Source organism: Hippopotamus amphibius, chromosome 5 (assembly GCF_030028045.1).
Source record: "Hippopotamus amphibius kiboko isolate mHipAmp2 chromosome 5, mHipAmp2.hap2, whole genome shotgun sequence".
NCBI lineage: Eukaryota > Metazoa > Chordata > Mammalia > Artiodactyla > Hippopotamidae > Hippopotamus > Hippopotamus amphibius.
In genome coordinates, this window is record NC_080190.1 from 28585113 (window position 1) to 28611804 (window position 26692).

The 26692-nt window shown below is 37.6% G+C and overlaps 1 protein-coding gene across 16 annotated transcripts in view; it reads right to left on the minus strand.

Annotated features, from left to right (window-relative positions):
• Positions 1-1981: 1981 nt before the first annotated feature.
• Positions 1982-26692, minus strand: part of BTRC (beta-transducin repeat containing E3 ubiquitin protein ligase) — a 176015-nt gene continuing 151304 nt past the window's right edge. For 15 of the 16 annotated variants that reach the window (XM_057734606.1, XM_057734604.1, XM_057734603.1 and 12 more), the window contains 11 exons: positions 24328-24559; positions 20868-21054; positions 16334-16430; positions 15510-15647; positions 14913-15031; positions 13077-13326; positions 12467-12585; positions 11176-11286; positions 9633-9711; positions 4280-4472; positions 1982-2324 (listed from right to left, as the gene is read on the minus strand). In XM_057734606.1, coding sequence (XP_057590589.1) covers positions 4311-4472; positions 9633-9711; positions 11176-11286; positions 12467-12585; positions 13077-13326; positions 14913-15031; positions 15510-15647; positions 16334-16430; positions 20868-21054; positions 24328-24559 — 1494 coding nt within the window. In that variant the 3' untranslated portion in view covers positions 1982-2324; positions 4280-4310. The remainder of the gene's footprint in view (positions 2325-4279; positions 4473-9632; positions 9712-11175; positions 11287-12466; positions 12586-13076; positions 13327-14912; positions 15032-15509; positions 15648-16333; positions 16431-20867; positions 21055-24327; positions 24560-26692) is intronic. The other variant, XM_057734601.1, reaches the window with a different exon arrangement.

Below are 26692 nucleotides of genomic sequence, written 5' to 3' on the forward strand. Positions count from 1 at the left end.
GAAGGGCTGGTAAAGTTATGGCTACTGGACAATATTTTGAAACAGATCAAAATTCATGTAATTCTGACCTGGGTATTTTTCAGGGTGGACGGCCCTCTGCCTCATCTATAGCAAAATCCTTTACCAATCAAAAAGCCATTAATAGTCAAGACAATAGACAAGGAACCCTGATAGTGGCTAAATAGAAGACATTTCTCTAGCATGTGGGTAGTCAGTAAGGGAATTATACTCAGAAAATACTTCCCAGGCAATGACATATCATTTCACTGGGAAATATTTTCTGACTATAACCTGGAACTAAAAGCTTAAAAGCACTCATAAAGCAGGAAGGGAAAATGCATATGCACAAGCTGTCTCTCAATATGTAGTAACATTCAGTTCGGGCACATTTTGGGAAGAGGATTCCTTCTGGCAAAGCAAAGGAAAAAGTGAGGGTGGCTTTCTCTCTCTCCCCATCCCCTTATGAACTAAAGGCGGCCTGGCTTTGAGGTCACCTGCAACAGGCTCTCATTCTGAAGTTTTTACAGCAGCTGGTTAAAAGGGGCCTTTCTTTTACTCAACTGCTTTGATTAGTTAATGGAAACAATGGGCCTGTCTGCTCAGCTTCCAAGGGAAACTTGAGACTTTCCCGTGCCTTGGGGCCACTGACACACTGTGGTGTGTCCGTGCCACACGAGATGGCTGGTGCAGGTCCATTCCTGCCCTGGGAAACAAGCTGGGCACACACTGATAGTACTCCCTGTGATGTGCCCTGCACCTGAAGCCCCTACAGCCGATTTTGAAGTGGCAGGTCAGCCTTGGCCCTTGCTGAAGTCCATTTGTTTATGTTGCTTACTAACTGCAGGAGAGATTTCATTGGTTTGGGACAGTGGAGAGTAAAATAAGGCCAGGAGGAGGAAGAAAAGGAAAGAGAAGGCAGTTTCTGCGCCATTAATAAACCCTGTGTGCCAAATTTCACCCTGATTCTCTCTCTCTCTGGTAGCTTTGCCTTTTATAAATATCAGGTATGGAAAAGCAGAAGGAAGGTTCTGCAGTGCAAGGTTGAGATGATTATCTTGATTTTTGAGAGGTGATATTTACTGGCTTAAATGAAAAAGACAACACCTTTTAGTCCTGACCACCTGGTAAGCTAGTCTGATCATGGTCTTGGCAAAGACAGAGGTGCCTGGGTACTCACAGGCCCTGATGAGGGAATCAGAGATGCGAACCATTATGCAGAAGGCACCGAGCGACTGGCTCTGGCCATTTCAACCCTTTCTGTAGGCTGAACCTTAGCAGTGATTTAAGATGAAGTACAATGCTTTTTATTACACATCTAATTGTTAATGAGAGGAAATGCAATCAGCAACTCCTTTCCACACTCTACATGGAATCGAGGAGACTGCTGAGTCCAGAAAAGATGTGGCCATTGATGGAGCCCAGGAAATTTCTGCCCCCCACCCCTTTTTGGGAGGTGGGGGTGGGTGTTACAAGGAGGAGAGAGAAGAGTTGCAAATATGATGAGAGTACCATGTCTGAGAATCCATCATTGCCACATAGGGTCACTTGCAGCAAAAGCCTGGGTTTGAAATTCTGACTGAAGAGCATTTAACTCTTCTAAGTACTGCATTTTCTCATTTGTCTCATGCCAACTGGTGATACTTTCTTCACACTCTTTCTTCCCAGGTGCAGCACAGAAACATGTTGAAGGGGAGTCAGAGAAGGGGCAAGAGGGACAGAAACAGAGAAAGAGACAGAAGGAAAGAGGCCCAGATCTTCCAGGGCGTACACTGTTTTCTTTCTTTCTTGCCCCAGACGCTATCTCCTCCTAAGCGCAGTGGGGCTGGGAGATCTTGGCAGCTGCTGGGCATTCCTGCAGTTTACAGGGAGACACTGGGTGCTGTCTGGCTTGAAGATGTATCCCCCATCCCTAGAAGTGGCTCTCTCCCAGTAGGCTACACAGAGAAACTAGTTCTTCTGCTTAACGGCAAAGCAAGAGAGATTCTGGCAAAACACTAAATATGTTTATAAGTCATCTTTGTCTGGAACCAAATGAGGAAAAAACAGGTGCAGAGGGGAAAGAAGGAGGGGAGGCGAGGGAGGTGAGGTTTAATAGTTCCAATCATTCACAAAAGATAAAAGACATCTTCTGATAGCAGCATGGAAGCAGTCAGCTGTGCTGAGTAGACCATCCTGGGTCGACTGCAGACCAACTGTGTCCCAACAGGAGTCTTAAAGCCCCGCTCCTCAGCTAGTCCGGGGAAAGGGGGTGGTGGTTTGATTGTTACTGTTGTTGCTCATCCTGGTATTGGCAGATACGTTAAATACCGCAACTTTAATGAGTCCTGTGTGAAAACAGAGCACATAGTCATTAGTCCCTTTTCCTATAGTTTTCACTTTCTCTAGGAGGAAAAGAATATTAAACTAGCTGTCAATTGGGGGAAAGGCTCAGAGGTCCTCCCTAATACCCGCTTTCTGTCCATGCCATGCAGGAGCTTCTGTCAAAGGCTATATGGCCTGTTTAGGGACTCAGCAGAGCTCACTGACATGCTCAGGGCAGTAATGCTCATGCAGAGTGACTCTGACACCTAGAGATTAGGAATGACTACCGTGGGTGGGCACCAAGCTTTCAGCTGTTCCCTATAATGGTAGAGCAGGCGAAGACAGCTCTGAGGTTCTGAACCTTAGTGGCCATGAACGCAGTATGCCACTAACAAAAGTAGGGGAGTGGGGTGAAGCTGTCTGGCTGCTTGGCTGGAGGAAACTGGCAGTGTAGATGAAGGGAGAGCCTGATTGTTATTAGATGGGTGCACTAGAAGTGCTCCTGGTACCTTCAAGGACAGGTGTGCAGGTGGTGACTGGAAATGTGGCCTGGAGATTAAGGCAAGGTTGGGACTACAAATACAAATTAGAGATGAAAGCTGAAGCCTCGGGAAGAGAAAAGGGAGCCAAAGGAGGGAACTCAGATATGGAAGAAAAGCCTGAGACAGACTCTTAATGGATGTCTACATTTTAGGGGTGAGAGAAAGAAGATGGCAAACAATCAGAAAGCCAGGAAGAATATTAAAAATGGCAAAATGCCATCGAAATCTAAGGAGGAGAAAATTTTGGCAAAAGGAGGGAATAGGTACATGACGATTATAATATTAATACTAATTAATAGCTGATTTTTATTGAGGACCTTGTGTGCTAGGCACTGTACTAAGCACTAAGGATTTTACATATAACATTTCAAGGCAATTCTCACAACAGCTCTGTATGGTAGGTACTGCAACCCTCGTTTTACTAATAAGGAAACTAAGGCTCTGGGAAGTTATCTGCCCAAGGGCACGTGGCTAGGATTCTCAGCTAGGTCTGTGTGCCTTGGTTGAGGAAGCAGCACATCCTCTGTGAGAGAAGTGAGCACTGAAGCAAGCCCAGCAGGGCATGAAACACCCTACTCAGAAGAACCACTGCAGAAATATGTGCAGAAAAGTGTACTAAATGTGTACTTCTGCCACAAGAACAGAAGCAAGTATGGGAAACAAGAAATCACAATAATGGCAATACTCCCCAGTAGCTAGGACAGTTTTCCCAAACCAGTGATTACATATTTTTGAACTGGTTAGGACACCAGGTATGATCTGAATATACCATGGCTATGGATTAAGATGAATATTAGGATCTTTTCCTGCCCCAGAGAGAGGATGGAGACTTGAGTGGGAGAATACACGGAGTTCTCACCAACTCCAGAGCTACTTTCAAGGTCAAAATACAGTTCTTTTCCTTTCTGGAGGGGGTAGGGAACGTGGATAAGGATAAAAAAAAAAAAAGCTACCTTTTATAATTAAATAACACTGACAAGGCAAAGCTGTGATAAGGCAGCGTGATATTTCACCAAGAGATTTTTCCCTTCACACATTAGATTATCTACTTGGGTTAAAGGGTCTCCATTATAGGTACTATTTTAATCTGGGAATTACAAAGTCGCAGGCTTTCAGGTAAATACTCTTAGTTTTGAAACTGATTCAAATCTCATTTAATTTTCTTAACAATCCTACTAGATTACTAAGGCAGGACTATTAGTTCTACTACACAAGGATCATCTAGATCTAGTTCAAGAATCATCTAAGAACCGAGGCTGGCTACCTCATCACAGGCAGTGCCCAATGTGCAATCTTAGCCGTCTCCTGGTGTCAGCTTCTGCTTTATATGACTTGGAGATGTACAGGGCGTGAGAAGGCTCTGTGAACTTGAAATACCTTATAGCCAATGTTCCATCTCCTACCCACAGTGCTATGTACACAATTCTTTTTCATACCTGGGCAAGTCTGAGGTCAGTGTATGATTATTTATCTGGAGATATAGGTGTATGTTCGAGAAGGGGAGCGGGGGGGTTCAGCTTGGGCAGCTGGATCATTTAGGAAGTCCCAGATGAGGATTGTGTCATCATGTGAACTACTGACAATCTGGAATTCATCAAACTGGAGTCGGAAAACTCTTCCAGAATGCTCCTAAAGAAGCAGAAACAAAACTTTTGAACTACTCAAAATCGAAAGGACACAAATTCAGCAACTTGCCAAAAGGAGTCTATGGAAAGGCTATGCTGATAGTTTTCTCTACCATTTAGCTGTTTCAAGAATAAAGAGAAAAACCTTAATTTGGATTAAAGGCAGGATGGAAAAGTCAAATATTGGGTAGTTGATTTCATATACAATCAAAGTAATATTTACTAGAGCTGATACATGTCAAATAGTACACTAGTTTCTCATTGCTAACTCTCCTAGACTTAGGCTGAATGAGAACATCCCTCAGTACCTCCCTGGCTTTATCCTCTTCTCTGTATCTCTAGGATTCTTTTATGATCAGAGGCCAAGGACTGATGAGCAATAATAAGTAGTGTGCTGGTATATATTTATCAATCAACTCTCCCCAATTTGTAAAAGCATTTGCACATTTTACGGTCTGAAAATTTCTATCCTGGCCAATTTCAAGCTACCCATCTGAGTTCAACCAGCTTGCAAAATTCATGAAAATCTAACAGTTGTCTCTCATAAGCAGGTATAAGCCTATTTCACTTAGAATAATGTCCTCAAGTTTCATCCACGTTGCAGCATTTGACAGTATTTCCTTTCTTTTTAAGGCTGAATAATATTCTTTTCTATTCTCTCCCCCCCCCCCCCCCCCCATTTTGTGTATCCATTCATCTGTCAGAGGACACTTGGGTTGCTTCCACCTCTTGGCTATCGTGGATAATACTGCTATGAATGTGAGCACGCAAAGACTGAGATCCTGCTTTTAATTCTTTTGGATATATACCCAGAAGTGGGAGTGCTGGATCACATAGTAATTTTATCTTTAATATTTTGAGGAACCACCATACTGTTTTCCATAGAGGCTGTACTATTTTACATTCTTTACAAGATGTAAATGAGCTCATTAGATAGATGAGCATCTGTGTTCATAAGATATATAGGTTTGCAGTTTTCTTTTCTTGTAATATCTTTGTTTAGTTTCAGTATTAGGGTAATGTTGGCCTCAGAGAATTAGGTAGAAAGTTTTCACTCTGTTTCTATCTTCTGGAGGAAATTATAGAGAAGTGGTATAATTTCTTCCCCAAACATTTGGTAGAATTCACCAGTGAACCCATCTGGGCCTGGTGCTTTCTGTTTTGGAAGGTTTTTAATTATTTATTCAATGTCTTTAATAGGCATAGGTCTGTTCAGAATGTCTATATCTTCCTGAGTTGTGGAAGATTACATCTTTCAACGGATTAGTCCCTTTCACCTGGGTTATCAATTTTGGGGGCATAGTGTTGTTCATAATATTCCTTTATTATAATCCTTTTAATGTCCATGGGATCTGTAGTGATGCAAAGTTTAATATCAAAAATCAATGTAATACAGCAATTAACAGAATAAAAGTGAATCACCTCAACGGATGCAGAAAAAGCATTTAACAAAAACCAACATCCATTCCTAATAAAAGCTCTCAGCAATCTAGGAGCTGAAAGGAACTTCCTAATCCCCTGATAATGTGTCTATGAAAAACCTATAGCTAACATATATCTATTCAAAAGAATATATAAAATGGTAAAACACCAAATGCCTTTTCCCAAAGATAAGGACACCCACTCTTACCTATTCTTTTGAGCATTGTACTGATGGTCAGTACAGTAAAAAAAAAAAAAAGAAAACAAAAGATAAACAGATTGGAAAAGAAGTGTATTTGTATATACTTGCAGTGAACAATCCAGAGATCAAAAATGCTAAATACCATTTACAATAGCATTAAAAATAAGAAATACTTAAGGATAAATATGACAAAAGATATATAAGACCTTTACATTGAAAGCTATAAAACATTGCTGAGAAATTTTAAAAGACCTAAATAAATGGTCTTTATTTAGAAGATTCAATATTGCTAAGAAGTCAATTCTTGCCAAATTGATCTAGATTCAACATGATCTCAATGAAAATCTCAGATTTTTTGTTGTTGTTGAGATTGGCAAACAGATTCTAAAATTCACATGAAAACTCAAAGAACCCAAAATACTTTGAAAAAGAACGAAGTTGAAGGACTTACACTACTTGACCTCAAGGGTTATTAAACAGCTGCAGTAACCAAGATAGTATGATATTGGCATCAAGATAGACAAAAAGATCAATGGCACTGAATAGGTCCATAAGTAGACCTACACACATATGGTCAATTAGTTTTTGACAAAGCTGAAATTAAGAAGAAAAAGGACAGTCTTCTGAGTAAATGAAGCTGGAACTGGATATCCATATGAACTTTGATCCATATCTTGTACCACCCATAAAAACTAACTCAAAACGAATCACAGACCAAAATGTAAAACCTGAAGTATAAAACTTACAGAAGAAAGTAGAGGGGAAAATCTTTGTGACTTTGGATTAGACAAATAATTTTTTTAGATATGATAACTAATAACATAATCCCTAATAGAAAAAGCTGACATAATGGACTTAATCAAAAGTAATTTCTGCTTTTCAAAAGATAAAGGGAATGAAAAAACAAACCACGGACTGGAAAAAAAATTGCAAATCACATATCTAATAAAGGACATATTATATCCTGAATATGCAAAAGAATCTTAAAACTCAATAATCAGAAAACCACTCAATTTTTAAAATGGGCAAAACATTCAAACAAACACTTCAACAGAGTAGATATATGGATGGCATATAAACACTTGAAAAGATGCTCAACATTACGAACATTAGGGATATAAAATTAAAATCACAATGAAGTACAATGACAGACTTACTAGAAGGACTCAAATAAGACTGTACTAAGTACTAGTGAGGACACGGAGTAACTGGAACTCTCATGCACAGTTGTACTACTTCTACCATGTTAAACTGTACAAATGCTTTGGAAAACAGTTTGGCAGTTGCTAACAAATATTAAATATATACTTACCATGTAACCTAGCCATTCTGTTCCTAGGATTTATCCCAGAGAAATGAAAATATATGTCCATACAAAGATTTGCACATAAATGTTTATAGAAACTTTATTTGTAATAGTCCCAAACTAGAGATAATCTAAATTTTCAGTAATTGGCAAATGGATAAATAAATTTTGATATAACCATACAATGGGATACTACTCAGCAATTTTCAAAAAGGAATGACCTCTATTGCTCTATATCAACAACATGGGTGAATCCCAAAATAATTACTCTTTGTGAAAAGAAATAGGCAAAAAAAGAGTACATACTGTTATGATTCCATTTACAAAATACTAGAAAATGCAAACTAATCAATATTGACAGAAAGCAGATCAGTGGTTGCCTGGGGACTGGAGCAGGGGAAAGTGGGGTGGGATGAGAAGGAGGGATTACTGTGTAATAGGAGGCACGAGGATATGTTCATTATTTGGTTGAAGTGATATTTTCACTGTTCTGTACATGTGTCAAAATTTATTAAGTTGTATACTTTAAATATGTTCATGTTATTGTATATCAATTATATCAAAATAAATCTTTTCTTAAAAACTTAGTAGGACAACTCAGTAAGTAAATGAGGATGAGATGTGAAGACACTTCAAAAGAAGATAAGCACATGAAAAGATGTTCTATACCATTAGCTATCACAGAAACGCAAATTAAAACTACAACCACTACACACCCACTTAAATGGCTGTAATGTTTTTAAAAACTAACACCACCATGTCCTGTCAAGGATGTGGAAAAATTGGACATTCACATATTGTTAGTGGAAAGGTAAAATGGTTTGCATTTGCAAACTCCCAAAATGCTACTTTGGGAAATAGTTTGGTAGTTTCTTTTAATTTTAAGTATACATTCAGAAATCATACTCCTAGGTATTTACCCAAGAGAAATGAAAGAAAAAAATGTACATATAAAAGCCTGTATGGGAATGTTTTCAGTATTACCAAAGACTGAAAACATTCCAAATGTCCTTAAACTGGTAAATGAATAAAGAAATTGGTTCATCCATACAATGGAATACTATTCAGCAATAAAAAAGGAACAAAGTATTAACACATGCAACAATGTAGATGAATCTCAAAAGAAGTGAAAAAAGCAAAATTTTATATGACACTCATAAGATAGCAAAACTATAGGGATAGTTGCTAGGGGTTGGGGAGAGGGAATTAATAGGTTAGGGCATCATTTTGGGGGTGATGGAAATGTTCTATATCTTGATTGTGGTGTTTACACAATTGCAAAATTTATAGAAGTACACTTAAAAAAAAGGACAAATTTTGCTATATGCAAATTATACTTCAAAAACCAAATGAATGAAAGTACACATTTTAAAAAACAGTGTGTGAAAATGCAGGTAAAGAAGGTCTGGTGCTAAAAGAATGAGCTTTAAATCCAATAAGGAAGACAAAGAAATGCATCTCTCTCTTCTCCACAGCAGAGGCTGCCTAAGTGTTGAGAGTCAGATTCAGAACACTAGGCTTCAAATGCTTGCTCTCATCTTCTTCCTGAATTGTACAAAAGATTCTGTCCTCCCTGGTGCCCCACCTAATCTTTTTCTAATGGAAGCAGCTTTGAAACCTTAGGGCATTTTCTGATCTGGGCCTTTGGATAACACTACCATAAAGAACTTGGTGCTTTCGAGGTGAAATTCTTCCTTCTAAGTCACTTCTTTCCCAAATGTCAAGATGTTTGGGCAAGGGGGTATATTAGAATAAAAGAGATGGGATTCAAATTGCTGGAGGCAGCATGCCTTAAATAGGAAGTGGAACTCAGGGGCTGACCAGGGGGTTCACAGAGACTCTCGTGGCACTTTTTGCAGGCACAGGTGTGCAGGTCCTCAGATTCTGGACAGGTTCCAATTTGAGTAATTATGTTCTCTCTCCCTAAGTACCCCCTACTGTTTCTGGTAGATACAGAATTCTTATTCACTTCCTGTACTAAACTGTTGTGTAGAGTTGCTGTGCAGCTGTTGAACAGCTGCCACATTCTTCTCCATATACAGTCTCTAAAGCACTTTTGGATGAAAGGCAGCTATATAAACATATTTTATTGTCATGTATTGGTTGCCTTTCCACTTAGTAGTAGGCTTTGTGAGGTTCTAACTATCAAATCCAGCTCTGTATTTCACAGCACATCAATGTTAATTTCTTCCCCTTCCTGCTCCCGAAATCCCTCTAAATAATAAGGCTCTTACCACAAGGGTCCGTAGACAGAGAGTTCCTGCAGGAGCGCGGGGGTCCAAAGCAGCTACAAGATCCCACACTTTAATTTTTCTAAAGATCAAAAAGAGGACAAAAATCTTAGTTAAAAGTAAAATTAAGGGAACACAGGAAGAATGGCAAAAAGTCATGGCAATAAATAAGTATGGTGAAGATAGTTTATATCACAAATGCAGCTCACAGGAATATAGAAAATCTTTTTTGTTTTGGAGACTCAGTTCTTGCATTCATTCTTAGGTAGAGATTATTAGTCTTAAAAGGGGAAAACGTACGTGATTAACCTAAAAACGAGAAATAAGTTAGCTTTAAGCAAACTGAAGAGAGTGCATGGTAAAGTTACACCATACTTTGGGGCCAAAAGGAGTTCTTATATCGATACACTAGAACTCTTCATGATAGAAGAGATCACTTAGACCTAGAAACCTACAACTCTGAGGCACCTTCTTTCTGGTCAATTCTAAGAACGGCTTAGGTCACACATATCAGAGGACTGGGGTTCATTTAAGAGCTCTGGAGTTTGTATAAGCAAATCCTCATATTTTGATTTAAATAAGAAAAGTCTATAAATCAATTATGGGTCATGTCTCCTCAAGTTAAGCATCAATAACAGAAAAACCCAAGAAAAGTGGGTACAGATCAAAACCAGGGCAACGAGAAAATACAACCTTGGACTTAGCTAGAACACGTCATCATACCCCAAACAATTTCCCAAAGGTTTGACAGTGATGGCTGACTCAAAGCAGAGGAAGTGGGTCTGTTAACACTTACTGCTGCTTGAGTTGTCTTAATATATCAGCATAGCCAGCTCATAAACTAAGATAATGTTGTAAGTTAGTTTCTGATATTTAAAAAGCTGCCAATATTTGAACTGTGGCCTTCTACTCCCCCAAATCAGGCACCTTGATGAGCAGAAATGATAGAGAGGACTTCACAAGTGAATACACTTTTGTAAGAATTTACTGTGTGCTTATTAGCATTGCTGGACGTGGGATCCATCCACAACATGAATGGACTCTATAACCACTGGAAATTAGACTGAAGGAAAGTAAAGATTACTTAACTGATTGTAACTGAAATGCTAGGAGTGAAGACAAGAGCTGTACTTTTAGGAATCACTCAAAGGGAAACAAATTCAAGACTACCATACTAAGCCCCCACACCAAAGATATTGCCCTCCAACATTTCAGCTTTTTTAATAAGTCACTATTTTATATTTATATCCTGATATACTGGGTTTATCTGGTTCTTTGCATTATAGGGCAAAAAGGACAAATATAATCAAAAAGCCAAAATATTAATGAAAATCATGAACACGAATAATTAAATGATTGGGAAGAATATTTTGGAAAAGAGTAAACAAAGGAGAGGTGAATATATGGACTAGACACAAGAAATATTGTATCAGATTCTTTCTGTGATATCTATAATCTTTTAGAGACAAGGAAAGGCTACATTTAACATTCTAAGGCAGGAGGGATTAAGAGGCAGATTTTTTAAAAACCCTGTTAGCAAACTCACCCATCATAGGCTCCACTGACTATCCTCTTGTTATCAAATCGAATACAGCGCACCAACTCCTCATGGCCTTCTAACACTCGTAAGCATGCACCACATTCTATATCCCATAATCTAAAAGAGAAAATTGAGTCAAGTGAATTTTCATGTATTCTTTTCTAAGCTTGGAATGGTATAATAACATACTTCATAAGTCTTTTAAAATATCCAAAAAAATAAAATCAGTCAACACTCATACACAGATGTATTATTTTCAGTGTAATTTACTTCCTTTCTGCCAGATGAACACAAAGACGTACGATGTAAGTTCAAATATGTAGTATATATTTTCAAAGAACCAAGCTTCATATAATTCTGTAATCAGGGTTACCAAGGAATATAAAAGATGAATTTAATGTACATAGTTGCCTATGAAGGAAATGACCAAGCCAAGAAAAATAATGTTTCCTAAAATCACAATTAATAAGAATGAGACGCAGTATCAGTGACATCCTGCCCTCAGAAAGTATGTCCACCTTTGTCACTGAGGACACTCTCTGCTTTCAACTCCACTGTCCAGGACAGTTTTTCTCATATAATGGAAATGCAAAGTAAGTTCTCAAAAACTTATGTATGCTTTCTGACCAATCCAAATGATTCCTAGGAATGATAATTTCCTTAGGTATAACAATATCTCTATCTGTTGTTTTTTCAATGGCTTTTTCATTCCCTTAGTGTTTCTTTGAAAGAGGGGGACAGAGTTGCTAAATCTTCCAAATTTTATTCATATGTGTGTCATTCATCTTCATGAAGGGAAAACACCAAAACATACTTCAACTTGTGGATTCTTCATAATTTCAAAGACTGGTAACTTCCTGGCCAATTATGTAATGCTAAGAAAACAAAATGCACAATTTCTAGTATGGAAACAAATCTTTTTTCTTTTTTTAGAACAGTGGCAAAGAGAAAAGGCCTTTAGCTATTTATTAGCACTTTTCAACTGCAGACAGGAGAAATTTAAAGAGAAGGGCCTTCAACCTCCATTTTTATCTCTCTTGCTCACTTCTTCATTCAAGCAGTACCTTTTAAATAGGTCTATCTGGTGATGAAACTATTACAGGAAGGAAACACATCAACAAAAGGCTTTGCTGTGCTCCTCTCTGTTTGGGGCAAACTTTTGACCTGTAAGAAGCTGCAGAAACTGAAAAGCATTTTATTATAAATGTAACACAGTTGAAATTTGTTTGATCTGTGCACAAACAATGAATGGCAGTATAATAGTGATCCCTTCTGGGCAAAGGCAGCTGCTGCTCACCTGATAGTGTTGTCAGATGAGCCACTCACAACCAGCCTGTCTCTGTACTGCAAACAGGCGATTCCGCGTTTGTGTCCATTTAAGGTCCTTACAAATTCACAAGTACTTGTGTTCCATACCTGAAACAGAAATAGTATTTGGCAGTTGATCTGGTGCTTTTACTAGTAAAATCTATGGCAACTAGTAAAATCTTAGGGAAGCAGAAAATAGGACTGAACTAATAGGGGGAATTCAATTTCTCCAGCTAATCCAAATCAAACCAAAAAATTACAAAAGTTTAATTCACAGTAATATAGGGCTAACTTGTAGCTGGCTGCTATCATGTTAGAATTCCTCAAATTGATGTACTCTTATGGGGTTAGTCTGGTCTTACGACAAATTTTCTTGAACCTAAATTTACCCCGTCCTTTTCATACTCAGCATTATTTACAGGAATAAAAACCTTAAATTGTCACACAACCTATCTCACTCATTACCTTTTTACACATAGTATCTGATTTAAATATTAAGTACTCTACAGTGATGGTTAAATATGAAATTGCCCTTGGGGAGATTTCCACGTGAATTCCCCTATTCCAAGTTGGTGACTTACTGAAAAATGCCTTATTACCTTTATAGTCCTATCCCCAGATGCAGAAACGATGTACTTGTCATCAAAGTCTACAACATTGACTGCGGCTCGGTGTCCAACAAGCACCCTCCGGAGGGTGATGTCAGTTGGGGAGGCCATATCCCATACTGCTATGGAACGGTCTTTGGAGCAGGTCACCATCATGCCATTATTGAAACGCAAGTGCAAAACTGCTTCACAGTGGTGAATCAATGTGTTCAGCATTTCACCTGTATTTACATCCCACACCCTGGAACAAACAACATTAAGGTTATCTGAAATTGTGATGGAACTCCTGCTACAGTCTATTACAAGTTATGGGACCAGCTCACTCCCCACCATTCCCACCCTATTCCCATAGTTAGTGTGAAATCCTTCAGACACACTGCTGAAATCTGGCCTAGTTGCAGGGGGTTGGAATAAGGTTGCACTGACCATCACCAGTGAGGTGGCCCCCGATTTCATGATTATTATAAACCTTCTGACATTCAATCTGATACATTTTAAATTGGGAATTTGATTAATAACTACAGCATTGGTGGTCCCACAGACAGCCCTCAGGTCTTAGAACTGACAGAAGCCAAGAAGCTTCTGACTTTGTACTGTGGATGTGAGCTTGATGACTGGATCTTAGTTTTCACCACATAGGTCAAGGCCTAAAATTATCTAGATTCTAATAAATGTAAGGTCCCATTTTTGTGCTTTGAATGAGTGTGGGGATCAAGAATAGGCATCCCAATATCAATATGGGCTTCACAGCAGAGTGTGGGACCCTTGGATAGCTTGAAAATTTTTTGTGAAGGTATATTTTACTTTGATCACTCTATTTTTGTATATTTACTTCGTTTTTTTATAACACATTTTATTTCTTTTTTCCAGTTTAGCCCCCTCTTTTATTTTTTATTTTTTTATTTTTTATTTTTTTAGCCCCCTCTTTTAGAAAATCATTTTTTCCCTTGTCCTATAAATGATGTTAGCCTCTACAATCTTTCAGCTTCCTTGAGGCACTCCACAAGCTCCACAAAGCACCAATAAATGTTAAATGTTGATAACTCTAAGAACTGAATTTGCTATGCCTTTAAGTCAAAAGACAAGAAACAGGAATGGCCTTTTCTATTCACAGAGGATAACTTGGAATGGTAAACATTTAACTTCAGAGAATCTAACAATGCAGTTATCTGCTTTTTTTTCTATTTTTTTAAAGTTACTTTTGATGCATTATGTTTGCTAAACCCTTTAGCTCAAGGCAAAATTCCTAACAGAGGTTTCCAGCAGTGCTGCTGGTACCCAGAACTCAAGCTACACTGGACTCCAGCAGGATAATGGCTGTGTCATCAAATCACTAATGCCTCTGGAAATTGAAGGCCCCTCCCTGCGTAAAGCTTGCAATTAAAAACTGCAGGGACAGCAGGGGAGGGGCTGGCAAAGGGGGAGTGCTGCTCACCTGTACACATTTTAAAGGAGATAATGCATGCCTGTACTACAGTTATAACCACCCCAAAGGAAGGCTTCATTCCATTCATGTCATTCCCCTGTGAGGTGGTTTTTGTAAGAAATGTAAGGTTTACAAAGTTTCTATAATAGATGATGCCCTCAAATTAAGACAGAATATGTAGTTTCTTAAACGTACAAAAAGGTAAACTTACCATAACCATTCCGAAATCAAGTTTTCTAGTTCTAGACTGACACAATGATGGGGAGAGCTGATGGTTTATTCTTCTTTGGTTACGAAGTTTCATAATTGTGTTCATGCAGATACATACAAAATTACTATCTAAGACAGAACAGAGTGAATCTGATATTTCAAAGTTCAAAAGATCATTTGAAATTCTCTACCTGACTGTGGAATCCGATGATCCAGTTATGATCACCCTCTCGTCATACTGGAGACACAGGACAGAACCTGTGTGGCCTGTGAGAATTCGCTTGCATTCCAATGTGCTTTTATCCCAGATCTAGGATGGCAAACAAGATCCTTTTGATCACGGTGATAATGGGGTGTGGCAGAGACTTGCTGACTCTATTATGTGTTTGATTCCCCAAAAGAATCAAAGCCCAGAGTAGTGTGGAATGCATTCTTTCCTACAGGTATAGCTAAGCACCTATATATATGCGGCTTCAGTACTAATGCAGACTTTATCCTTTTCATTAAGTGACAGGGGTAGCCTATAATTATGTGAGGGCCAAAAGAGTAACAGCCCATTCAGTGCACTTCAAGAAGAGAATTTAACCCTAGCACTATCCATTTGTATGTGCTTCTGGGGGGAAGCACACATTTTTCCTTTAAGGAAATGATTTTGGCTTTCGGACTGGAAACAATCTAAAACTCTCACTTCCTGTAAATACTGCTTAGAGTTTATGCTTTGGATTGCTTTATATACTGTGGTCATCCCCACCCCTTCAGCTACCTTCCCATAACTGAAGAGACCTCACCTTGATTGTGTTGTCTCGAAGACCGCTTACTATTTTCTGATCATCATACTGTAAACAGTAAACTCCTTTGCTTGTTTCACTTCGGCAGTGGATTCTCTGTAAGCTATGTCTTCCACATCTCCAGTTAGATTCTATTGTCTGAGAAGATGAAATGGTATAGAACCAGTAATTAGGAAAAGACTAGAACTAAACTCTTATCTGACTTTCATGGCAACCAATGACAAATGCTCAATGTTTTACTCTACTGGATATATAGAACTTAAGGCACTTTTTAAAAAGCCACTATTTAACACTGTGAAACATTTTTCCATTTGCAAACTAATTGAAGATTTATTTCCTAGAACTCTCCTGTATATAACTCGTTCAACTAAATAATAAACCTGCCGGAAAGAGACAGTTTACCAACAGAGGGCAAGCTATGAACCACATGAGGTTACCTACTCAGTGCTCATCTTACATTTGTGGTGGCCATTTCTACCAGTGAACTGCCACAGAGACTCAATTCAGAAGATATTTGAATAAGGGCTTATAAGTGCAACTTTAACAGTTTCACTGCTATTATCATATTCTCTCTCTCATCTATTTATTTATCAGTAAACAATTTTTTAAAGCTTAAAATTTTTTTGCCTGGCAATTTACTATACTTTACCTACCCTATTCACTTGTAAAGAAACTGATTTCTAACAAAAAAAAAAAAAAAAAAGAAACTGATTTTTAACCCACATCAATAAACCCTAATGGATTTGCTGTAACAATGCTGTTACTGAAGAATGTTGATATTTCTCTAGTATTTGGCAAATACCCAAATATACATAGATTCTTACCTCAATGTCTTGTATAATTTTAGGATAAAGTGCTCTGTAAAAAGAGTTGGGAGGAGCATTCCCATCAGGAGGTTTGTTTTTGAATAAATACTGTCCCCTAAAAAACAACAAATATTTCCCAATAAAAATCATAATATTATACATTTACAAGAAACTTCTTATTTCTTCAAAGTGTTTTACCAGTTACTATTCCATATAATCGCCATAACTAGCCTGGAGAGGTGTGAAGTTAAGCTCGATTTCAGGAGTCCCAAGTCAAGGAGGAGCTTTCTGGGCTCAGAGGAACTCTGCCAACATTCATCTGCTTTGGGGTAAAACATGATGATTTCTAGTGTAGAATATCAGCATGTCAGGCCTTCAGGAATATTATGTCAATAGACAAATGGAATGCGTATAGTCAGAATTCGTCTACTGACTATAGACCTCTGTATAGACAGATTCATTGGCCTTATCTTTTGAAGATTTGTCAGTGATGATGACTACCACCTTTGAACTAGGCACATGCCCCACAGACTTTCTTTCACTGAGTAAAGCTGTGCCAGTGTCAGTGAAGCCTAGCATTGTGGGTAGCAGGAACGGCTCTATCACAGAGATCCCTTTTTCTAGTCTCCAGTTATATCAGGTAAGGTGTGTTGGCAGCTCAGGCACCCAGGCTGCTGGTGATCAATGTAGCTATGCTTTAAAAGGAGCAATTTCAACAGAAAACAAAGGGATCACAGGAGTGTCCAGCTGCAAGTAGGAAAGCAGATAAAAAAAGAAATGCCTAAGAGCACTGTGCTGTCAAGTCTAAGGCACGAAATTGACTTTCACAGGTGTGTTCCTGGCTATGTACATACATACATGGATTTTATTGCCCTTCCTTGATTCCAGTGAGCAACATTTGTTAGCATCTCCTTCCTTATGACAGCACATCTCTGGAATACTCATATCCCAAGCTAGATCTTTGCTACAAAAAAAAAATCAGTAAATGGCAATCACTTCCTGCTGGGTAAAAAATTTAATTCCGCATCCTGAAGTTAAGAACCCACCCAACACGGTGTGGAAGCTAGTAAACCCCACTATGGGTGTACTAACTGCTGTTCTCACTGGCACTGTGCCCTGCAAAGTGGAGACAGGCAGAAATGCCTCTGAGTGTAATCCTGGCACCAGAGAAATCATGTTTTCTCTGGGCCAGTCATCCACTCCTCCCTCTATAGCTCCATTACGATATAATTAATTGTTCAATGTCTCCAGGAGCACTTCTCCCCTGCCCTCTTCCTATTATACACCTTGAAAATTAGTTGAGAAAATTTCCTATCAGGAAGGTAGCTGGCTCTGACTTCTGGTGATACAGAAAGGGAAATCTGCAACAGAGAAGCTGAAATAACAGTTTTTTTTTTTTTAAGGGACAAATAGGAGCAAGAAACATGATACACCAAGGTAAAGAAAAGGGCAAACAAGACACATGAGATAGTTTGGGCTTCAAGATACACTTCTCTGAACAATACTATTCTATAAACACATTTCAGGCAAACAGATTTTGAATAAAAAGGTTATAAATCTGGTTAATCGGGAATTCCCTGGCGGTCCAGTGGTTAGGATCTGTCACTTCTACTGCCAGGGGCCCAGGTTCAACCCCTGGTCGGGAAACTAAGATCCCACAAGCTTCACAGCTCGGCCAAAAAAAAAAAAAAAAAAAGGAAAAGAAGGAATAGAAAAATATCTGGTCAATAATTACAATTTAATAGTTTCAACGTCAACATCCTTTAATGAGGTAAGAATCACTATATTCATTTGGCAGATGAAGAAATCAAATGTCAGGGAGATTAAACAACTTGCCCAAGGTCACACAATTGGTGAGTAGACCTGGGATTTGAATCTAAGTCTGACTACAGAGGCCACACTCTTTACTATTTATTGTCTCTCAATGCCCACCATTCCTCAGAGATTCCTGTCCTCCTTTTAATCTCTGGCAATCATATACAGGCACCCCAGGATTTGCTTCATATGCAATGAAACTATCTCTACATCCTAAGGAAAGAGAAATCATATAAACCTCTGATCTTATTTTCTACCCCACTGTATTTATCATGCCTTACTAAAGTATCTGAATTTCTTCCAATCAAAGGTGCTACAAAAAAGGGTGGCTAAGTGTTGAAAACTGGTGTCTCAGTCTATATCTATTTTGTAAGTCAAAACCTTTTATGATGGAAGCTCTTTGACAACAGGGACCACTTCTATGTGAAATGCCTAGTACTTTTGAGAGTGTGAGGACATGATAAATGCTAAATATTAAATTCAGAATGTTATCATAAAATGTGATCTGCTGATTAAGAAAATGGACTTTTCCCAAGGGGTCTTTTATTATACTTTTACCATTACTGAGCAGAGAGAGCATATTCAGTATTATTCAAGAGTTGTCCTAGTTCAAGAGTTCATGTCCTAGGGGCAGACTGTCAAATTCATCTAGAAATAAAATACAATAGTAGAGTGGAAATTAAACCCAAAGTTTTTTTTAGAAAACTGTATTTATTTATTTTTGGTTGGAGGAAATGGAAGAAACTTCTAAGACAGAATTTGGGGAAAGGTAATATAACAGAAAGACTTTATTGACAAAGGAGGATTGGTAAGACAACTTGCAAGAAAAAAATGAAAAAGTGATCATAGATTAAATTTTTTTTTAAGTGGGGAAGGACAACTAACACAGGAAGAAAAGCAACATGTAAAAACAAGCAGCCACAGAATGTCAAGGGGACACCAGAGGTGGTCTTCATAGGGTGAACAAATATTTGAAATTCCATGGGCCTATATGCAGCTAAGATGATAACTACGGCCAAAGACAAAGGGGTACAGTCAGAACTCTGAAGGATACTCAAAAGAGCAGGAATGAGTTTCTGTGGTTGAAGAGATAGGGGAAAAAGTGATAATTAGTGCTGAATCCTGAATTATTTCTCAGCTATACCTTCACATGCCCTTTTAAAAGGCCAAAAAGCCATGTGTTCAATGATCTTACTTGGTTTATTCTTCTATGTAACTAACATAATAGATCTTTAGTGCCAACCTTAAAGCAAAACTGTGGCGCCTATGTTTATCTTTGGCTTTTTCACACATATCTGTCAAGATCTGCCCATCTACTTCTTGATCTCCCTGCCTTCAAAAAAAGAGACTTTGTAAAGTCCCAATGTCTAATAAAGGTTTATTGTCATTTACAGTCCAAATGGGAACAAAGTACATTTTAACAGGGAACAAAATCTTTATAGCTATGGGAATGAGTCTCTATAACTGAAATTTCAGGTCAGGAGTTATTTGGAGGAGGGTTTCTTTTCATTTTTTCCCCCCTGAGGGGTAGAGGAATATTTCTAGTGGCCCTAAAATTTTCCCATGTAAGCAACTGCCTCCTCTGTTTCTAAGGCTGGTCCTGGCTTGCTTAGCAAAATGATGGACTTTGAATGCCATACAAATATATACTTTTTTGCTTTTTTATGCAATATAAAGTTTATTTCCAAGTTATGAAATGTTATGAAAGATAAGATTTCTATTTTTCTATATAGTGAAATAAGTGAGAATAAGGAAAACATATTTGGGAAGGAGAAATAACTTTCACTTTTGCAATTTTTATATAGCCAAAAATCGCCTGGCATTTGCTTCCTAATTTAATTGAATATGGGAGAAATTTTAAAGTCTTTCTAATAGCTGGAATGACAGAACTCTCTTGAAGCACTTGGTATAATATTTAGAGGTCATTATGTTTATTACACATTAATGAATTTCAAAGATGCAAAAAAAGAAAGGAAGTCAACTATATTTTCATGAAAATTGCTTAGAAAAGCTGATCCTCCATTCTTAACTGTTCTGTATCTCTTTATGATCCAAAATAAACAATTCATAAAATTAATTGCTCAGGATATCATGGAGCATACACATTCCTGCTGGTGCATATGTATCAACTAAAATATTGATATCACCTTTATTTTATTTATGAAATATTCACACCCAACTTTCTTACAGTAACATTACAGAGACATCCTCTGAGAGAAAATTATATATAGAAGAAATCTTCCAGAAGTTCTAATGAAATGGTACCATTTCATTAAGAGAATAACAAAATTGGTGACTATCTCTTAGGCTGCTAACTATATAATGCCTTAAGGGATTCAGGATTAAGCAGTAAAATCTTGAGAAAATCTAAGAGTCTTAAAAAGAAACAATGATTTATACTAAATTCCAATTTTCCCTCTTTCTGATGGCTTGAGTTCTTATTCTTGTTGGGCATAAAAATAATTTTGATTACAAAGATGATAAAACACCACAGGCAAGGGCTAAAGGCAAGAAATCAGAAAAAGAAAATAATTATTTATTATGTCACTTCTGAGTGACAGGTCAGAAGAAAAACTACCAAGTACAAGAACAACTATTTAACATTTTTGGCTATAAAACAGCAAAATTGCTGTATCAAAAGATAAGTAGTCTCACTGGCTCCCAATAATACTGTATTCTAGAGACCGAAAGGCCAGATCCTGAAGCTCTATAATGGTAAGAACATTAAAAGGCTCACCACCCTCTTCGTTCTGCCAGGCCTCTCCACAGAGAATCTGTCCTGACCATTCTCTCGATAAGCTTCTTCCATAACATGCCATCAGATGTCACTCGGTACCATTCCTTGCACACAAGTTCGGCAGCACATAGTGATTTGGCATCCAGGTATGATAGAATGTTCTCAGCAATGTGATCTAAACCCCGAGCTTTCCGTGGGGGAAGGAGGCAAAGAAAAAGAACACAGATGGTGGTGAATGATTTTTCACAAAAGGTCCTTTAAATCGGAACAGCATTTATTCTGCTATGAAGGCACATCACTGTCCCTAGTGTGGTCCAGTTTCTTTTTCAAACAGACTTGGGTAAAATGAGTGTCAATAATTTTTCTATAAGGTTATAGAAATGAACAGTATTTTCCATCTTCCTTTAGATAAGGAAGTGAAAACTAACAACCAGCAAACCCCCCAAGACATTAAAAATAAAAAGGATTCCAGAAAACAATTCACATCTATCTATATGGATTTCAGCACTAGGGGATGTTCTATGGATGGCATCTCAAACTCTGTGATTCAGACCCCCCCCCACCCCAATTCTCTATATTAGGTCCATTTCTCATTCTGTTTCTATTACTGCTGCAGTTCCAAAGCTATTCAGTAAAAGAAATATCCTTTAAATGTACTGGGGGAGAGGCACTAAGTCAGAATGTTCTGGATTATAGAATTCTGAGCATGCAAAAAGAAGAGAAGAAGGAAATACAGATTGGTATAGAAACATCCCAAGAGGAATGACCGAGAGGTATATTTAAGTTCAAGTATGAGTTTAATTTTAGATGTTTAAAAAATATATTTGAGAACTGTTGCTGCTATAAAGGCTAAATGACAGTTGGCCAAAAATGGGGGGAAAAAATCCCAGACCAATAGATAACTTAGAGTTCCGAAGACTATTTTTGTAGGATATATAGAGATAAACAATGGAAGTAGATCTTGGACTGTATTCACTGGATGGGCTTCCCAATTAAAATTCTCTACCACCCAAATCTGTACTGGGGCCTCAGAGGAACAAATGCTATAACATAGGATGTTCGCACTAATAAACCTTTTGGCTGATGTTCTAATTCACAAGTGAGACAAAAAAATTCAAAGTTACTTCTCTTTACAGGTTACATATCAGAGGTTTGCTAAAGACTTAAATAGTGCAGAAAGATCCTTTCATACACTGATTCGCTTAGGCACAAACTTAACAAACAGGAGAGAGAATACCACATTTCATTTTGTGTCTTTCCCCTGAGTCATACAAAGACACATTAGCAACAATCCAAATGTGCTTAAACGTTATTTTAATTATAAAAATTGTATGGCTATCAGTCACATTTTTCAGCAGATATGGAAAAGAAAGCATTAAATGGATCTTGTTTGGCTGGCATCACATGTTCGTATTTAAGCACAAGCAGATGGGGGCATCCATCACCTAATTCTTATTAAAGAAACATGACTATAAGCCAATTAAAGATATAATAATTAGTTCTTCACACAAAATACAGTAATGGTACAATTTCTACATCTTTATATTGAAACTTTCTACACCATCAAAAGTTCCCAAAATACATTCCTATGTTTTTAATGGCAGGCATCAAATTGCTCCTGATCTTTCACAATGTCCCTCTAATAAGTCTTTAGAAGTAATTTCACCTAACACTCCAAACAAACCCATTACATTAATGGATTACAGGCATTTTTTGAGGTAGTTTGGTTTACTAAATGTAGCCAGATGGTGTAGGTTCATAAGTTAAAGTGGCCATAAAGCATTAGACTGATGATTTAGTATCTTATAAAGTGGTCAACACATATACATCAGAGATCAGTCTAAGGCAAAGAATACACAAGTCTAATCATCTCCTGTTCAATTCTTAGCGGTATATGCTTGAGATCGTAACATGTCTCAGTGATTGGGGAGAGCACAGTAATGAGGTACACACAGATTGTTCGTACAAAGGAAACTGTTTGCCTGTGGCTAAAATAAAATTCAGTGAGTGAAGAAGGGGCAGAAATCTATTCTATTTAACAAAAGATACAGGTACAAATTCAGCTTGAAAATGCTTATTTCTAAGATATAAATAGGCATTTCTTTTGTTTTAAAGGGCAATTTAAATTCCAATTTTGGAAAAACAAATTTTTAAAAGATATAATTGGCCAAGTTAAGCAAAGTGGTAATATGCAGTTTGGGGGAGGGTGTAAGTTGGTATATCTTTCTTAGGGGATAGTTTGGCACATGTATTAGGAGTCTTAAAAATGTTCATAATTCTTTAATATAGGAATCCCACTTCTGGTATTTTTTTTCCTAGGATGCCCAAAAGATGAATAAGAATGTCTACCACAGCATAGTTTATAATGGAAAAAAACATTTTAAACTACCTAAATGTTCAATAAAGGGTTTAAATAATATGTTTCAACCATCACAAATAATACACAATACTATAAAAAATTTAAAAAAACACTTAGGAAAACACATTAAGAAAATATAGTAAGAAAAAAATGTTACAAACACTTACGAGGGAAATATACACACCTAGGAAAAATATTAATAGCACATTAGTAGTTCTCTCTGAATGGCAGGGTTCTGGGAAATTTTACTTTTATACTTTAAAAACTTTTTTGAATTTTCTAAATTTCCTATAACATAAATGCTATGATCAGGAAACAACTGAAAAAAAAACCAAACAAACAAGATATGCTATTTTAGAGATTCACTCACTTTTGTACTATTTTTCTTCTAAAATAAGCTTTTAACACAGGTAAGAACCTTGTATTTTCCTGAAACAGCATTTCCCCCAACTACTGATGTCTATGTAGTATCCTAGATCACCCTTAAGCATTCAGTGAAACAACCACAGCACTCTCCAAAGTATTTTAAGTGTGTGTGTGTATGTGTGTGTATGTACAAATATATATATATTTAAAAATACATAGTTTACAATAGCTATTTAGCTACTGAGCAGTGAGACTATAAAGCCTGGAATTTACATATTTAATATCACAGCAAGACTCCTGAGATACTCTTCTTGCTAAAATATTCAATTAAAAATGTCTCATTCATTCTACAACATAAATATTCTGTTGACAAATTCCCATAGAAATTCAAATCCAAATATGTTAGTTGTTAACACACCTTAAAACTAAGACACATTATAAAAGACACACCTCAAACCAGACAACACCTCAGAAAAAATTTTATTTAAACCTAAGTGTGAGTAAAAATAGGGTGAATAGAGACAGGGAGAAGAGAGGAAAAAGAGAAGTCTCTTTATAGTTTGATTTTTTGTTTTTATATCCCAAGAAGATACGATTAAAATACTCGGTTTGTAAAAATCAAGCCAACAAAATTTTTTTAAAAAGGAGAGAATACAGAGCTGACGATTCAGTATAATTACCATTGTAACATATCTTCCAGGCAAATTAATGGCTTACAAACACCTGTAGACATACCTGGCAGAGCAGTTATGAAATCCCTCTGCAACATAGGTTTAAGATACGAGTTTATGTGCCCATGTTGGTAATGACACATTTGGGATATAAGATGTTCCACAAATTCCACTTGATCAGACTCTGACCACTGCTCAAAATATTTGACACACAGTTCCTTTTCCTTCTCATAGCTTGCTGAGAGTTTCCGTTGCTTGGGCACAATCATACTGGAAGTGCCATTGGCAAGTTTTGTCTGTAGAAGAGGTGGATTGAAAGAAACATAAAACAGTAAGTATTGAAAATAAGGGAAATATTTGATTTTCCAGTCTGGCATGCTATGTTATGTATGTCGATATGATGGAGCTCACTCTGTTACTCTATTAGTAATTGGATGCTTGCAAATAGCAATTATATGGAAAAAGCCACAGTAAGTAGGTAAATCAGGAATACTGCTGGATGATGAGGCATCCATTTCCAAAACTTCGTAGGAAAACATTATTTGGAGATATATAGATGAAAACCAATGAAAGCATGTTATTATTAGTAAGCAAAAAAAGCTAATTTGCTTTTTCTTGTATATACCAGTTACCAGGCGTTTATACAATTACTTACTCACAACTTATTTTTTAATAGTCAAGTAAGAAATCCTCCATGCAAAGAAAAGTCAATGAATAATTTGAGACCCTGGTACCTTTGGAGATAAAGCTTAAATAACATCAATGCTCAATATACCCTACCCCCCCCCAATCTTTCTCTGCTGTCATCAAAATTATATGCCATAAGGTCTTTTAGATTAATTGATTCATTCAACAAATATTAATTGAGCCTCTATAACGTGCCAAACAAGGTCCTAGGTGCTAGGGATAGAACAACTTAACAAAAATAACATAGTTTCTACTATTAGTAACTTACACTGTAGTCAGTACATCAAGGTAAAAACACTTTACTTACTATACAAGCAGAAAATATAATGTAGATAGCATTTTGAAGAAAAATAAAGTAGGATAAAGGGGTAGAAAAATAAATATATGCTATTGTGATGGTGGTCCCCCAAGAAATTCTTGACCCCTGATGTACAATCATCTCTCTTAGTTATTCGAACAAACATGTAGGTACTGCCATGACTTAACTAAGATCCCATATCAGGACCTTAAGATAGGGAGATTACTCCAGTGGGTGTGACCTAATGACATGAGCCCTTTAAAAGCAGAAAATTTTCTCCAACTGGTTGCAGAAGAGAAGGGGGCTACCTGGTTAGGGATTTGATCAGCCTTAGGAGCTGAGAGCAGCTCCCAGCAGACAGCCAGTAAGGAAATGGGGACCTCAGTCCTACAAAGGCAAGGAGATGAATTTGCCAACAACGAGTTGAGAAGATTTTTCCCCAGTTGAGAACTCAGCCCAGCCAACAACCTGACTTCAGCCATGTGATACTTTGAGCAGAGGACCCAGTCATACTATATCAGACTTCCGACCTAGAGAACACTGAGCTAATGAATGGGTGTTATTTTAACTTGCTAAGTTTGTGGTAATTTGTTATGTAGCAATTAAAAAAAAAAAAAAACAACCTAACAATTATTTAATTCTAAGGTGTCAGAGATAGTTTCCCTAAAGATATGACATTTGAACTGACACATGAAGGAACTGAGAGAACTAGACATTTTGTTACATGGCAGAAGAATGGTCTGGGCAATGGGCATTTTGAGAGTAAAGGTCTTGGGTGGTAGTCTGTCTGGCATCTTCAGGGAACAATAAAAGGGCCCAGGGTGCCTAGAACCAAGTGAGCAAAGCAAGGAGAAATACAGTTGGAGAACTAGTCCAAACCAGATGATCCAGGTCATTTGGGTGGTAGTAGCCATCTCCAAAGATGGCCCCAAACAATTTCATCCCTCTCTGAACATGAATTCTGTTCTTCCCATCAAGAAGTAGTTTGTCCTAGTCTTTGAATGTGGAGAAAGTGACATTCTGGGACTTCTGAGTCCAGGCAACTTCACTTACTCCGTTTTAGACTCTTGAGCCACCATGTAAGAAATTCAGACTATCCTGCTGGAGAGGGCAGTCTGGAGGATGAGAAGCTATGCAGACAGAGAGGTCACATGGAGAAGCACCTAGAAGCCTGAGCATGACATGATCTGAGACCTTATAAAGGATCACTGCTATGTGGAGAACAGACTGTAGGGGACAGGAATGGAAATCCAGAGACTAACTGAAGACTACTTCACCGTAGTCCATGGAGGAGACAACAATCTTTGGGACTAGTGTGGTAGCTATAGACATGGTGAGAAATAACTGGGACTCAACCTATATTTTGAAGGCACAGCCAACTGAATGAGCTGATAGACTGGATATGGGGTGTGAGGGGAAAAAGGGAGACAAGGACCATACTCAA